General features: G+C 37.9%; 1 protein-coding gene across 1 annotated transcript; it reads right to left on the bottom strand.

The window, feature by feature from the left end:
- Nucleotides 1–12,308: 12,308 nt before the first annotated feature.
- On the bottom strand, nucleotides 12,309–13,830 carry txnl4a (thioredoxin-like 4A). Its single transcript, XM_051136215.1, has 4 exons — nucleotides 13,683–13,830; nucleotides 13,267–13,443; nucleotides 13,008–13,111; nucleotides 12,309–12,701 (listed from the first exon to the last, which is right to left on the bottom strand). The coding sequence occupies exons 2-4, from the start codon at nucleotides 13,417–13,419 to the stop codon at nucleotides 12,530–12,532; spliced, it is 429 nt and encodes a 142-aa protein (XP_050992172.1). The 5' UTR covers nucleotides 13,420–13,443; nucleotides 13,683–13,830; the 3' UTR covers nucleotides 12,309–12,529.
- Between the last annotated feature and the right edge of the window lie 269 nt (nucleotides 13,831–14,099).

Below are 14,099 nucleotides of genomic sequence, written 5' to 3'. Positions count from 1 at the left end.
AAAAAAACATGACCTCAACAACGTTGCCTTTGGTTGATATCATCCCAACAATTAATGTAATTTTCAAATTACATTCATTTTCCAAATAAAATCAGATATGAACTGCAATCAATTCTGCATAAGTTCAGACATGTACAGCTGAAAGCAAAAGATTACATACCTTGCAGAATCTGCAAAATGTTAATTATCTTACCAAAATAAGAGGGATTACACAAAATGCATTTTATTTTTTTATTTACTACTGCTCTGAATAAGATACATAAAATATGTTTACATAGATTAGTGCACAAGAGAAAATAATAGTTGGATTTATAAAAACGACTCCATTCAAAAGTTTACATACACTTGATTCTTAATACTGTGTCCTTACCTTAATGATCCACAGCAGTTTTTTTTTTTTTGTTTGTTTGTTTTGTTTTTTTTGTCCTTTAGTGATAGTTGTTAATGAGTCCCTTGTTTGTCTGCCTGCTGTTCTTCAGAAAAATCTTTCAGGTCCCACAAATTCTTTGGTTTTTCAGCATTGTGTATTTGAACCCTTTCCAATAATAACTATGTTTTTAAGATCTATCTTTTCACACTGAGGACAACTGAGGGACTGGTATGCAACTATTACACAAGGTTCAAACGCTCACTGATGGTCCAGAAGGAAGCGTGACGTATTAAGAGCCAGGGCGTGAAAACTTTTTGAATTTCAAGATCAGGGTAACTTTAACTTATTTTGTCTTCTGGGAAACATGCAAGTATCTTCTATAGCTTCTAAAGGGCAGTACTAAATGGGGAAAAAAATATTAGGCCAAATATTAGGCAAAATTAGAAAAATACACATCTTCACTCCGTTCTTATATCTATATTGACTGTTGACAAAGCATTGTTTTATTATTATTACCAAAGTCATTATCAGTTTTCCTAGGGGAAAACTTTGTTAGGTAATTATTTACAAATGCACAGAGCAAATGCAAGCATCTTTAAACACCTTTAATAGAAAAAACATTTTAATACATTTAATCTCTAAAGAAACCAATACAAAAGCACACTGTACATTAGACAATCACATTTAAAAGACATTATACAATCAAATTAAGATGACATGATAACATACATCTACAGTTTAATAACTGTAAGGCAATATTAGAGTTCTAGACAAACATTGCAGCATAAACACTAGCTAGAGTCAAGGACATGGATGATTAATTGCTGTTGTGCAGAAGCAGGTGTATTACTCTTATTGGAATCAAAGAGTGAATCAAAATGTGATATTCTGAAGACGTGGTTCAAAGCAGTATCCCTTGCTTAGAAATAGGAGCTAAGGAATTGGTGCATCAGTTCTAGCTGATTCTTCTGGCTGGTAAGGAACTGGTGGGATAACAGAGAATTCCCATCCAAAGCCAGCTGCATTACCAGTGTAAGCATCTACTGGGGAAATGCTTTCAGAAGGTGTATCTTCACCTGGCATGGGTGTTAGGAAAGTCATTTCTGGAACTGTTGTAACTGTAGAAGCAGCTTCTACATGAGCAGCCACAGCTGTTTGGTTATTTCGAGGAACTGTGGTCGTTCCAACAACCCGAGTCGATTGTCGGCTAGTAATTGTTTCATTTGGAGTTACAACTGGTTGGTATGGAACTGATGGGATATCAGAGAATTCCCATCCAAAGCCAACTGCACTACCAGTGTAAGCATCTACTGTGGAAATGCTTTCAGATGGTATATCTTCAACCGGCATGGGTGTTAGGAAAGTCATTTCAGGAAAGGCTGTAATTCTAGAAGCACTTTCTACATGAGCATTCACAGCTGTTTGTTTATTTAGAGGATTTGTGGTCATTCCAACAACTTGAGTCGACTGTTGCCTATTAATTGTTTCAGTTGGAGTTACAACTGGAACATAAGGAACTGACGGCATACCAGAGAATCCCCATCCAAAACCAGCTGCATTACCAGTGTAAGTATCTACTGGGGAAATGGTTTCAGATGGTATATCTTCTTCATCTGGAATGGATGTTAGGAAAGTCATTTCTGGAACAGCTGTAATTCTAGAAACACTTTCTACATGAGCATCAGTCACAGCGGTTTCTTTATTTAGAGGAATTGTGGTCGTTCCAACAACCCGAGTCGACTGTTGGCTGTTAATCGTTATAGTTGGAGTTACAACCGGTTGGTAAGGAACTGATGGCATATCAGAATTCCCATCCAAAGCCAATGCATTACCAGTGTAGGTATCTACTGGGGAAATGCTTTCAGATGGTAAATCTTCACCTGGAATGGGTGTTAGGAAAGAAGTTTCTGGAAGAGTTGTAATTCTAGAAGCAATTTCTACGTGATCAGTCACAGTTGTTTGGTCATTTCGAGGAACTGTGGTCGTTCCAACAACCCGAGTCGACTGTCAGCTGGTAATTGTTTCAGTTGGAGTTACAACAGGTACATGAGGAACTGATGGAATATCAGAGAATCCCCATCCAAAGCCAACTGGAATTGTGGTGACTCCAATATGAGTTGACTGTCGGCTGTCAGCCGTTTTAGTTGTGGTTACAGTTGGTAGGTATGGAACTGATGGGATGGCTGAAAAAGCCCATCTAATGCCACTGGATGGAGTGGTTACATCTTCAGTTAAAGTGGCTACTTGTAAAGGGCTTTCTGTAACAACACAAGTTCCCTCAGCTACAGTAGTTTCAACATTTTTTGTTCCTGCTAGAGATGATGGTTCCAATGGAAAACCTGAAGTTTTCCTTAAGAATGTTTTAGCTTGTGTTGTAGAGAAGGGCATTGTCTTAGCTGGTGTGGTTGTGTCCAATACAATACCTATTGATGGTGTCATTCCAAACATCATTTTTTCAGTAGATGTTGCTGATGGGAAAGTAGCAATGGCTGTTTTAACAGATGTTGTGGTGACAAACTTATTTTCATTTGAAGTTGGTGCCACAGCGGTTGTTAACGCAAGTGTAGATTTCCCCAATACAACTTCTGCTGTGCTATCTAAAGAAGTGGTGTTTGGTGCAGTTGTGGACAACTCTAAACCATCTTCGGCTGCACTATGTGATGGAATGGTTCCAGATGTCATTTCTTCAACTGAAGTGGTTGCTAAGGTTGATGTGGAGACAAACATTGTCTTAGCTGTTGTTGCCACTTCACCAGTGGTCACAGGTTGCATGGCTTTCGAAGTAGTGCTAGTTTCTATAGGGGATGTGGAGATTGATGTCATCTCAAAAGTCACTGATCCTTCAGCCCTTGTCATGGTTTTGGAAGCAACTGATAAAATACCTTTTGTGCTAACTGAAGGAGTGTTTTCAGAGATTAGTTGCTCTGCAGTAGTGGTTGGCAGGGTAGTCATAATCGAAGAGGTGGCCATGGTAGTTTCAACAGGGATTGAGGAGACAAAGGTTGTTGTTGCAAATGGTGTTGTGGAGACAGATGTAGTTTCATCTAAGTTTGTTGAAGTTTTCACAGCAGATGTGGACACTTTAGTTGCCATTCTTTCAGCTGAAGTGGCTGCTATTGAACTAGATTCTGTAAGTGTTGCAGACGTTGCAGGTGTTGTGTTTAATACAGTACCTGCTGATAGTGTTGTTCTCATTGAGGTTTCAACAGTTGATGTTGAGAAGGGCAAAGCCTTAGCTGTTGTTGCCACGGGTTGCATGGAAATGACCTCTGACGTAGCGCTAGTTTCTATAGAGGATGTGAAGATGGATGTAATCTCAGAAGTCACTAATGCTTCAGCCCTTGTCATAGTTGTAGAAGTGCCGATGAAATGCCTTGCGGGCTAATTGAGGGCATCTTTCCAGACATTCGTCGCTCTGTAGTAGTTGCTGGCAGGGGAGTCATGAATGAAGATGTGGCCATTTCCACAGGAATGGTGGTTTCAACAGGAGATGTGGAAACAAAGATAGTTGGTGCTTCAGGAGTTGTTGCAAATGGTGTTATTTCTTCGCTTGACATGGGTGCTGTCATTTCTGTAGTAGTTGTAAGTTGAGATACAATTTCTACATGGGCAGCAGTCACAGCTGTTTGTTCAGTTTGAGAAATTATGGTGGTTCCAACTTCCAACAACCGGAGTTGACCGTAGGCTGCCAGCTGTTTCAGTTGTTGTTACCTCTGGTAGGTATGGATCCAATGGGATATCAGAGATACCCCATCCAAAGCTAACTGCATTATCAGCGCCAGTGAAAGGATCTGCTAGGGGAGTGTTTTCAGATGTTAGGGTTTTAGAAGGCAGCACCGAGACAGCCATTGTTTCAGCTGAGGTTGTTGCTCCAGCTTTTGTCACTGAAGGCACTGAGGTTTCCAGTTCAATTCCTGTTGTGATAACTGTTTTTGTGTCTGTGGAAGTGAATGCTGGAGAAGTGGTTTCTGTAGGACTGGTGCTCTCAACATGCGTTGCGGAAACCAACAAAATATCTGGTAAAGTAGTGCCAATTTCTTCTGTAATGGGTGACTGAACAGGTGTTGTGGAGATGGACATAAACTTTGCTGTAGCTGCTGAGATCACATGAGCGGTTGTTGTAGCAGCTATAGATTTGCCTAAAACAGTAGCCGTGGTGCTAAATAAAAGAGTTTTTTCAGTACTCTTTTCGTGAGTGGAAGTGCGTTCTAGCGCCACAGGTATGGTCGTTTCCAAACGCAATGTAGAGAAGGGCATCAACTTAGCTGTTGTTGTCACTTTACTAGTTGTTACAGGTTGCATGGAAATAGCTTCTGAAGTAGTGCTAGTTCCCATAGGGGAAGTGGAGATGGAAGTCATCTCAGAAGAAACTGATGCTTCAGCACTTGTCCTGGTTGTGGAAGTATCCAATAAAATACCTCTTGTACTAATTAAGGGCATTTTTCCAGACATTAGTTTCTCTTTAGCAGTGGCTGGGTTGGGAGTCATAAATGAAGGTGTGGCCATTTCCATAGAAATGGTAGTTTCAACAGGGGTTGTGGAGACAAAGGTGGTTTCAGGTAGGGTTGGTGGTTCAGGAGTTGTTGCAAATGGTATTGTGGAGACAGATCCAGTTTGAGCTGAGGTTGGTAAAATTTTCACTGAGGATGTAGACATTTCCAAAACAGTTCCTGTTGTCTTTCCTTCAGCTGACGTGGCTGCTATTAAACTAGTTTTTGTAAGCATTGTGGGGACAGATATTATGTTGGCAGATGTTGAAACATCAGGAATAGACTTTGCAGGTGTGGTTGTGTGCAATACAATACCCACTGATGGCATTATTCCAAATGCAATTCTGTCACTAGATGTTGCTGAGTAGTTGGTGTCTCAGTAGTTGTTAATGCAGGTGTGGAGTTCCCCAATACAACCTCTGTTGTGCTATCTAAAGGAGCTGTAGATGGAGTTCTAGATGTTTTTCCATAAGTGGAAGTGAATGCTGGAGGTGAAGTGGCTTCCATAGGACTGGTCCTTTCAACTAGAGTAGTGGAGCCCTTCAAAGTAGCTGGCACAATAGTTCTAATATCTGCTGTGATTGGTGATCGAACAGGTGTTGTGGAGATGGACAAAGACTTGGCTGTACTTGTTGATATCCCAGGAGACAATGGTGTTTCAGCAGTTGTTAATCCAGCTGTAGATGTTTTCAGTCCAGTAGCGGTGTTGCTAACTAAAAGAATTTTTTAGTACTCTTTTCATAAGTGGAAGTGTCTTCTACTGCCACTGGTACAGAAGTTTCAACATTTGATGTGGACAAAGGGACCGTCTTAGCTGTTGTTACCATTTTACCAGTTGTCACAGATTGCATGGAAATTTCTTCTGAAGCACTGCTTGTTCCCATAGGGGATGTGGAGGTGGATGTCACCTTAGAAGACACTGATGTTCCAGCCCTTGTCATGGTTGTGGAAGTAGTTTCAACAGGGGATGTGGAGACAAAGGTAATTTCAGGTATGGTTGGTGCTTCAGGAGTTGTTACAAATAGTGTTGTGGAGACAGATTCAGTTTTAGCTGAGGTTGGTGAAGTTGTCACAGAGGATGTGGACATTTCCAAAGCAATACCTGATGTGATCCTTTTTCCTGAATTGGCTAGTATTAAAGTAGATTTTAGAAAGTGTTGTGGGGACAGATACAATTTTGGCAGAGGTTGAAGCTTCAGCAATATTCTGTGCAGGTGTGGTTGTGTCCAATACAATCCCTACTGATGTCATTCCAAATGCAGTTTTCTCAGTAGATGTTGCTGATGGGGAAGGAGCAACTGTTGTTTTAACAGATGTTGTGGCAACAGACATCATTTTTGCTGAAGTTGGTGCCTTAGTAGTTGTTAATGCGGGTGTGAAATTCCCCAATACAACCTCTGCTGTGCTATCTGAAGTTGTTGATCTGATGTTTTTCCATAAGTGGAAGTGAGTGCTGAAGAAGTGGCTTCCATAGGACTGGTGCTTTCAACTGTGGAGGCCACCAAAGTGGCTGGCAAAGTAGTTCTAATTTCTGCTGTGATGGGTGATAGAACAGGTGTTGTGGAGTTGGACACAGACTTGGCTGTAGTTGTTGATATCCCAGAGGAAAATGGTGCTTTAGCAGTTGTTATTGCAGCTGTAGATGTTTCCAATCCAGTAACTTTAGTGCTAACTAAACATGTTTTTTCAGTACTCTTTTCATAAGTGGAAGTGTCTTCTACTTCCAGAGATACAGAAGTTTCAACGTTTGATGTGGAAAAGGGAACTATCTTAGCTGTTGTTGCCACTTTACCAGTTGTCACAGGTTGCATGGAAATGGCTTTTGAAGAAGTGCTAGTTCCCATAAGGGATGTGAAGATGGATGTCATCTCAGAAGACACTGATGCTTCAGCCCTTGTAATGGTTGTGGAAGTAGTTTCAACAGGGGTTGTGGAGACAGACGCGGTTTTTGCTGAGGTTGGTAAAACGGTCAAGTCAGATGTGGACATTTCCTGATGTAATCCCTTTTCCTGAAATGGCTGCTATTAAACTAGATTTTTCTAAGTGTTGTGGGGACAGATACAATTTTGGCAGAGGTTGAAGCTTCAGCAATATTCTTTGCAGGTGTGGTTGTGTCCAACACAGTACCTACTGATGTCATTCCAAATGCAGTTTTCTCAGTCGATGTTGCTGATGGGGAAGGAGCAACTGTTGTTTTAACAGATGTTGTGGCGACAGACTTCATTTCAGCTGAAGTTGGTGCCTTAGTAGTTGTTAATGCGGGTGTGGATTTCCCCAATACAATCTCTGCTGTTCTATCTGAAGTTGTTGTTCTAGATGTTTTTCCATAAGTAGAAGTGAGTGCTGGAAAAGTGGCTTCCATAGGACTGGTGCTTTCAACTAGAGTAGTGGAGCCCTTCAAAGTGGCTGGCAAAGTAGTGCTAACTTCCACTGTGATGGGTGATAGAACAGGTGACGAGGAAATGGACACTGATTTTGGTGTAGTTGCTGATATCCCAAGAAAAGATGTTTCCAATCCAGTAGCTGTAGTGCTAACTAAAATCATTTTTCAGTACTCTTTTCATAAGTGGAAGTGTTTTCTACTGCCACAGATACGAAAGTTCCAACATGTGATGTGGAAAAAGGAACCATCTTAGCTGTTGTTGCCACTTTACCAGTTGTCACAGGTTGCATGGAAATGGCTTCTGAAGTAGTGCTAGCTCTCTTCTCAGAAGACATTGATGCTTCAGCACTTGTCATACCTCTTGTGCTAACTGAGGGTGTTGCTCTATAAGTTAGTCCCATTGTAGTATTGGCTGACAAGGACTTCATTATTAAGGAAGATGGGGTCATTTCCACAGCAATGGTGGTTTCAAGAGGTGTTTTGGAGACATATGTTGCTTCAACTGAGATTGGTGCAGTTGTGGACAATTCCAAACCATCTTCAGTTGCACTATGTGACCGAATGGTTCCAGATGTCATTCTGTCAATTGAAGTGGTTGCTAGGGAAGAGATTTCAGATAGGATATTTCCAGGGCCATTGTAAGTATGTATCTGCTAGGGAAGTGGTTTCATAAGTTATTTCTTTGCCTGACATGGATGCTAGGGATGCAATTTCTGGAACAGCTGTAAGTCTAGATGCACTTTCTACATTCGTATCAGTCACAGCTGTTTGTTTAATTTGAGGAATAGTGGTGGTTCCAATGACCTGAGTTGACTGTAAGCTGTCAGTTGTGGTTAGAACTGGAAGGTAAGCCAACGGGATGTTTGAGAAATGCCATCCAAAGCCAAATGTATCAGTATCATTACTGCCAATATAATTATTGGCTTGAAGTGTTGTGGGCTTAGAGGGAACTGAAGTAATGGGATCTGAAGGATCTTCTATTTGCCTAACAACTTTTTTATAATGTAACTTGTGTTGTACACAGGACACTGTGATTGCCTGTGCTTTTCTAGTCATATCAAGGTAATCCAGCTGGAGAGTGCCATTCTGGCAAAACAAGAACCAGTGGTTTATACAAAGTAGTATGTATTGACATAAGTCCTTAAAAATTCAACAGAATATTAAACAAGGTTATACCTCAATCACGGAGCGCTTCATTTTGACAAACACAGTGTGTTGACTTTTCCAAAAATGGTGCAGAGGCAGACCTTGAGAGAACAGATGTTTAGACCTGGCTCATCCATATATTCCTTCATAAGTACTGCCTTGAGCATATACATTTTTAATTTACTGTATTATAATTACACATCACCATATTAGTGGTGACAATTTAGGTAAAATGGCTACAATCAAAATATTATTGCATTTAATCATAAGCACTCACCTAAAACTTTTGCATGAAACACCCTCTTTGCTGGTAATTTCACAATCATATAAGACTTTCCACAGAGAACTTCAGGTGATGCTCCTCTAGAAGTCATACTGTGAGGCACAATGGCGGCATGACAGCTGAGCCAGACATGTTCCTCATTAGAAGGCGATCAAAGTAAAGTACCCTTATAGAGTAGTACTTCCTTCTGCCCTGAGTCTAAAGAGACAAAAAAAGCAGTTTAAGAGTTGGTTTAAAACAGCGCTGGAGCATAAAATGGCCTAATATATATATATATATATATATATATATATATATATATATATATATATACACACATATGCACTACATCTGGGTAACATTATATTCCATCTTCATATCCTCATGGAAACAAAGCACTAACATCTGCATGTTTTTTTTTAATACATAACATTTTTGTACATAATAATATAAGCACTTTAAGACAACAGTACATAAACTCATATTCTAGGTGTACTGAAGAACAAATTATTTCCAATGGTCATAGATACTGCAAATCAATAAGGCAATACCCATCCACATACGTTTGCCTATGCATGCATAAATTATTCACCCAGATGGGATTATGGGTTTTTCCCACAACAGAAATTTCCCCAAAAATACATGTATGTTTACATTGATTCTATAACATTTAAGATTGAAGAGGCTAGAGCAAAGAGAATTTCCTACCCAGTGGTGAACATAGCAGTCCTTAAAAATGGATCCTTAATTGATCTTTACCACACATCTCTAACATATGTACATCAAGCTACTACTACACATATTGTAAAAATGTCAATTTGGTGTAAAGTTGCTTTGCAACGATATGTATCGTGAAAAGCGCTATACAAATAATTTTTTGAATTGAATTGAATTGACTTGAATCCTCAAAATCTGTAATGACCCATGACTCCTTTTGATGCATCAGCACTGATTTTGTGTGAGTGAATCTGCACTTTTTGTTCCTGTAAATTAACCATTTAAAAATAATTCAGAAAAAAGAGGACAGAGTTTGCAATATCATCAAGCATGTTTAATCACAATTAAGCCAGTATTGTAATGCATAGAATATTTTATTAGACTGAAAAAAGCTAGCAAATGGCATGTTTCATATTCTAACACTGTAAAAGCAGAGTGAACCTGTATATTTCAATGTCTCATGGAAATGGAGAAGCTCTAAAACATTAAAATAATGTAAAGATGGTCCATATGCGTTTTAAAAGACATTTTAAAAAAACATGTCCATGTGCTCTTTGTGTTTTTTGTCTTTGTTTTAATTAAGCTGTACTGTTGTGTATTCAAAGGTACTTACTGATCTTCAGGTGTGGATCGGAGTGCCGGGTCATAACAAACTTGATGGAAAGGATTTCATTCTCACAATTAAACAATGGCTAGACATCAGACACAAATACACCATCCAAATTCCTCTGATGCTCTTGACAAACAAAAACAAACATATTTTCTGTACAGTTAATGAAACACAAGACAGATAAATTGCCTAAGTAGCAGATTCTTACTTAAGTAGTGCCAGATTCCTGTTTTAGACCCTCTGAGAATTTCCTCAAATTCGTCACCGTGCCCCCAAGTACTATCCCAGCTCTGGTCTGCCCCACATACATAGCGTTTGAGAGTGGATTCTGTCACTGAGTCTTACGACCAACTTCAAGTCCACTCGTTACTCGTAAATAAGGCAACAACCCCATGTGTGACTGCCGCGCTTTGCGCAACTCAGTAACTTTATTTTTATCTCTTTCACTTTCTGTGTTAAGATGGGCTAATGTCAATATCACAAACTCCCAACTTATCATTAATGCTACAATTAACACGTTCACTCTCATGTTCCATGCAGTTTCAGGACCGTGCATGACAACGCCGATTCCAACGCGCCACACAGAAGTCAGCGTAAAGAACCGGAAATCTAGTGTAATGATAAACTGCAGGTGCAAGTAGTTTAAGGCTCAGTCATTATGGGAAGGTAACGGGTTTTAAATTAAACGTCATATAGCACATGTCCGTACCGACATATCAAAATGAAAAAGAAACATGTAAATCAAGGATATAAATGTAAAATGAATCGGAGTTTTTGAATGAATCTTTTAGGTGAACGAATCATTCCCGCTCACTTACGTATTTGAAGGGCGTGACTGCTTTATTATTAGCAAATAGCATTCGAGTGCCAGTGGTGAAGGAAAATTTGTTTGGTTGAATTAATGAACGAATACGCCCACAGTTCTCGGACTAGGAACTTTTTTGTTCATACACCACATGATTTGTAAACAAAAACAATTATATGATTACTAATTAAGTAAGTCTTGTATTCTTTATGAAAGTCATGGCCAGCAGCTGGAGGAACATTAAAGGTAAATTGATTTTTGACACTTTTATTTAGACACTCTTTGAGACACGAACATTTTTTATATAGAAAAATGTGATTAATACTCGATAAAGGTAATGATTTGATGATTCACTGATTAACGACTGTGTTAAATAAATGATTCACTAAAACAGGATATATATACTCACTTATTGCCAGTTGCAAGAGGCCCCTGTGAATGAATCTTTTTGGTCAAATTCAAAATACTCGACTCACTGAAATAAATCAAGTCTTACTTACGATAATACAGCTGTGATTGTAAAATACAAAAAGGAATTCAGACACCTCACACAGTTTAATGTGCTTATTCTACTTTAATTTTTGTAATTACCTATTTAAGGCTTTTACCTAATAATTACCTAATTTTTTAGGCTAAGTAATATATATATTCACACACACACTCAGATTTTTTACCAAAAATATTTTTTTATGTTTTTTAAAAAAGTCTCTTCTGGTCACCAAGCCTGCATTTATTTGATCCCAAGTACAGCAAAAGCAGTACAATTTTAAAATATTTTTACTATTTAAAATAACTGCTTTCTATTTAAATATATTTTAAAACGTAATTTATTCTTGTGATTTTAAAGCTGCATTTTAGCATCATTACTCCAGTCAAATGATCCATCAGAAATCATTCTAATATTCTGATTTGCTGCTCAAAACATTTATTATTATTATATTGAAAACAGCTGGATAGAATTTTAACATTATAAATGTCTTTATCATCACTTCTAATCAATTTAAAGCATCCTTGCTAAATAAAAGTATTAATTTCTACATTTGACACTGTGACACTGAAGACTGGAGTAATGATGCTGAAAATTTTGCTTTGATCACAGGAATAAATGACATTTTAAAATATATTCAAATAGAAAACAATCATTTCAAACAGTAAACATATTTTAAATTTTACTGTACTTTGGATAGCAGAAGAGAGTTCTTTAAAACCATTAAAAATCTTACTGTTCAAAAACTTTTGATTGGTAGTGTGTGTGTGTGTGTGTGTGTGTATAATATATATATATATATATATATATATATATATATATATATGTGTGTGTGTGTGTGTGTGTATATATGACTACATTTTGTCACTACATTGCCAGTTTTGTCTCCATACTCTTCCTTGTGCTTAATGATAAATTTAGTTCATTTTGATTTAGCTGATTTAATTATGACACGTTTATTATGGACAAACCTAATTATTAGCACTACCGTGGTAAATTAGAGTTCAGAAATCTAAACACCAGACACACAATCAATACTTATTCATCCATTCATTTAATATACAGTTGCATTTTCAGATGAACAATATTATAAAAGACTGGTGACCATAACTACAACAGTGTAACATTTAAATATAAAGTTGAAAATCCAAAACAAGGCCATTAAATAGTCCAAATGGCCATATTGTTAAATGCACAGATCTTATCCGATGTTGATGAGAAGGGAAAAAAATTGCAAAGACTAAACAAAAACACAGAAATCAGTATCTGTATTTGGTTGAGTAATCTTTCGGGGACACTACGAGACCTCTTCCTTTTCTTGCCCCCCTGTAGACGGTCTCAATAATGTCTATCATCTCCTGCTTGTCTTCCATGGTCCAGTTTATCTTGTTGTTGTTACCAGTCCCAAGATCAATCATGATGTGCTTGTTCCTGAGATAGACAAGCAAAAGCAGAAATATGTATTAGCATACATATGCACTGTGAAACTAGGACAAATATTAAGGAAATGTTAATATCACTAATAATAAATCAGAGCTTGTTAATCCAAAAAATGAAAAAAAGTAAAGTACGCCACTAGGGGGAGAGAACTCTACATTCTGTGCTTTTCAGGGTAAAAAAAAACAAGCAAGAAGTCTGAGGGAGAGTAAATGACCATATGTTGAATTGCTGACTGACTTGGCTGAATGCAATGGATAAATTGACTCACTGTAGTCATTATTCTACCTTAGGACTTACCTGAAAAAGAACATGACTGTGCAAGGATCATACAACTCGTACATCTTGTTGAAATCTGGCACTTCTGTGATATCCACAAGATAAATGACTGCAAAATTCTTCACCTGAGGAAACACGTGATATTAAACATTGACTAATACTAATGCACATAATTTTTCCCAAAGCAATGATGTAATTTTTAAGAAAAAAAATATTCATGCTAGCTGATCTGACGTGTTTACGTTCAAGTCGGTGGTTGAATATTAGGACAGTGTAATACCTTTTCCGCGATGCTGTACAACACTTCATCCATTTTCATACATGTAGGGTCCCAATCGTGGCCAAATCGTATAACAATCACACGGTCTTCCTCTGATAAAATAGCCTGGTCCACTTGCCAGCCATTGTGAAGATGAGGGAGCATGTACGACATTTTGATGGCTATCAAAACAAACTTCTAAAAGACAAAAGAGGTTGTTCTCAAATTCACATGCTTGAGAATTGTGTTAATAAACTGTCCAAACGTTATAAAAATATGATGCGATACTAATTGTTTACATTTCACACGTTGTTTCCTCGTATTAGCATTAGCTTTGAATTCTAGAAAATATTAGCAGACGCCAACAGAAGTTTTCTTTAGTGAAATATTAGAGCAACGGAGAAGAAAAAACTTTTAAAGGAAAATGCAATCCTTACCTCACAATTTAAATTAACCTTGTCGTGTAGAAAAAGTATGTGTTATCAGTTTATTAGATATGTAACAGTTTAGTACTGTTTTTAGTACTACAACGACGGCGGCTAGCGGACAAAGCGTACAAACCGCTGTCATTATCGCCATCTGCTGGATTGGAGAAAGCCGCTAAATTTACAACTGGAAATATTTTCATCAGATTTTGTAGAGATTCAGGTTTAAAGTTTACATTTTAGTATGTCTTAAGACATAAGATGTGTCAGTTTCACTTATTTGCCCTTAATCACAAACCTATGCACAGCAATGGTTTATAAGTATCATGGCAAAACACCTATGCTAAATAGTACTAATATTTGTTTTATAATTACCATGTATTCAGCCATTGTGAACTTATTTTAATTGAGAGAATGTGTAATGCTTAT

The sequence above is a fragment of the Labeo rohita genome, chromosome 19, assembly GCF_022985175.1.
Source record: "Labeo rohita strain BAU-BD-2019 chromosome 19, IGBB_LRoh.1.0, whole genome shotgun sequence".
Classification (NCBI taxonomy): domain Eukaryota; kingdom Metazoa; phylum Chordata; class Actinopteri; order Cypriniformes; family Cyprinidae; genus Labeo; species Labeo rohita.
This window is presented reverse-complemented; position numbering and strand designations above follow the sequence as displayed.